General features: G+C 44.1%; 1 protein-coding gene across 1 annotated transcript in view; it reads left to right on the top strand.

Annotated features, from left to right (window-relative positions):
• CCNF (cyclin F) overlaps positions 1 to 1,994 on the top strand; it is a 57,718-nt gene that overhangs the window by 44,686 nt on the left and 11,038 nt on the right. Inside the window, exon 2 of the mRNA XM_009886375.1 lies at positions 1,863 to 1,986. Within this exon, the coding sequence (XP_009884677.1) occupies positions 1,863 to 1,986 (124 nt within the window). The remainder of the gene's footprint in view (positions 1 to 1,862; positions 1,987 to 1,994) is intronic.

The following is a 1,994-nucleotide window of genomic DNA, read 5'->3' as shown; positions in this document are numbered from 1 at the left end:
AAAACCCGGATAACCTTCCCTTTGCAAACTGAAAAACCTGTGTTGAGTAATTGAGTCTGATGCGGCAACTTTGCTCTGAACAGATCGTCTGTAAATTTGGCATTGGCTAGGCAATTAGTGAGTCCAGAGACTTCCCAGTCCTCAGAGAGAGAGGAGGGTGTAGGCAGCCGATCCGTACGTTTCTTCTATTCACTGCGTGCACAGCTGGAAAGAGCTGTTGCTCTTATCTTCTCAAAGAGCAATGCAGTGCGGTGCTTCTCTGGTCTCTCACTGAAGTTGTACTATTCTCCAGTTCTTCACGCACAAGATCATGAGGTTTCCCGTATGTTAGGTTATAACCAGGAGATGTTAAACACCTAAAATAGAAGAGCAGGCGAAAGGGGAAAAATATTCTTGGAGAAAAATACCTGCCTCATTAAAATTGTCTATTTTCACCTTGACTTTTCAGCCGCCTTCTACTTTTGTTGTAAAAAAAACTTGAGAGCTGCATTGTTCTCTCAGCTTATGCCTTTCACCCTATAATCTTGTGAGACTACAGAGCTCTGACTTGGTTTACTTCACAGATAATATGTGGTGGTTTCGTATGTGTATTATAGTATTACTTTGACTTTTAAGTCAAAAAACCTCCAAGCTAGAAACAAACCAGTGAAATAGGATAAGCAATGCTAGCACAGGCATGTAGCACAGTGTTGGCCTCTCTAGAGGAGTCTATGTCTTCTCATTAAACTTTTAAAGAAAAAAGTCAGTAAATAAATTTCCCAAATATAATATCTTTGTGTAAGACTTAAACCAGATTTGAAAAATGCAACCAAGAAATCTTCTGTAATAAAGACAAAGGCCCTTATGTGGTCCTTTAATTTGTGGGACTCAAGCTTTCACTTCAGAAACTATATTTTTTTTTTCTTTTTGAGCCCTCATGCCTGCAAAGAAGATGTGCCGCCTTTTCCTTGCTCAGAAATGGGACTCTCTTGCTTGTGTGGACTGCTCCTGCGGGAGGCTGATGTGGGAAGGAGCAGTGTTAGCATCTCTGCTGCTGCCTGGCAGGGCTCTGAGTTACAGCATGAAAAGGGGTGATTCGGGTCCTCCTACTCAAGCCCCGCTTGGTGAGGGTGATCCTTTGCTGCCACTTGCGGGCTGGAGGTGGGGAATGTGCTTCCTCCCGCTAGAACCTTTCACTGATCTGAATTTCTGCCCTTAGCCAGGCTCTCATGTGCTCTTCCTGGCTTTGCCTCATCTGCTAGATCATTTTTCTCTCTTGGCAAATGCAGCAAAGGTAAACTCTGTCTTAACGAGGAACAGAAGACATAGGCAATGCCTTTAGCCTCTGAATGCTGAAACTTCCAAAAAGGGCTTCCTGGTTTGTAGGGGTCTTCCACGAGTACCCAGCCCAGCCACTGGCTGGAGAGAAAGATGGGCTTCTGGCGTGGGCTGGTTTGGTGGCTCTTAACTTCCTCATCTCCCTGCTCACATTTCAAGGACTGCTGTCAACGGAGAAGAAAAAGTTGGGGCGTGGGGGAGGTAAATGAAGTTGTAGCAGTGACAGTTTAACGAAACACAGTCAAATGATGGAGTGAGGGCACGGAGGGGTTCTCCTCAATGAAGGGAACTTGACTCATCCTTTCTGAGCCTCTTAATTTAATTGACTAAGTTCAGCTAATCACTTACTGCTTTGTGGTTTAGTCTTATAGCATTATGCAACATGTGCTAAATCTCTCTGACTAATATGTTTTAAGAAGCATCCTGCACAGCAGTAAACAGGTACTCAAGCAAAGACATGTTTATGCATGTGTACACTCTGTAGTACCTTTTTTCCTCGTACTGTTCTATCACTAACAGAGGTGTCCCATGTTTTTGTTTTCCAGTGATTCACTGTAGGTGCTCCAGGTGTTTTTCTTTCCCTTCCAAGCGAAGGATAAGAAAACGGCCCCGAGTTCTGACGCTGTTAAGTCTGCCTGAGGACGTTCTTTTTCATGTTCTGAAAGGCCTTCCTGCTG

Source organism: Charadrius vociferus, unplaced genomic scaffold, assembly GCF_000708025.1.
Source record: "Charadrius vociferus isolate BGI_N301 unplaced genomic scaffold, ASM70802v2 scaffold585, whole genome shotgun sequence".
Lineage (NCBI taxonomy): Eukaryota > Metazoa > Chordata > Aves > Charadriiformes > Charadriidae > Charadrius > Charadrius vociferus.
The sequence above is the reverse complement of the archived record's forward strand: the minus strand, read 5'-3'. Positions and strand labels throughout refer to the sequence as shown.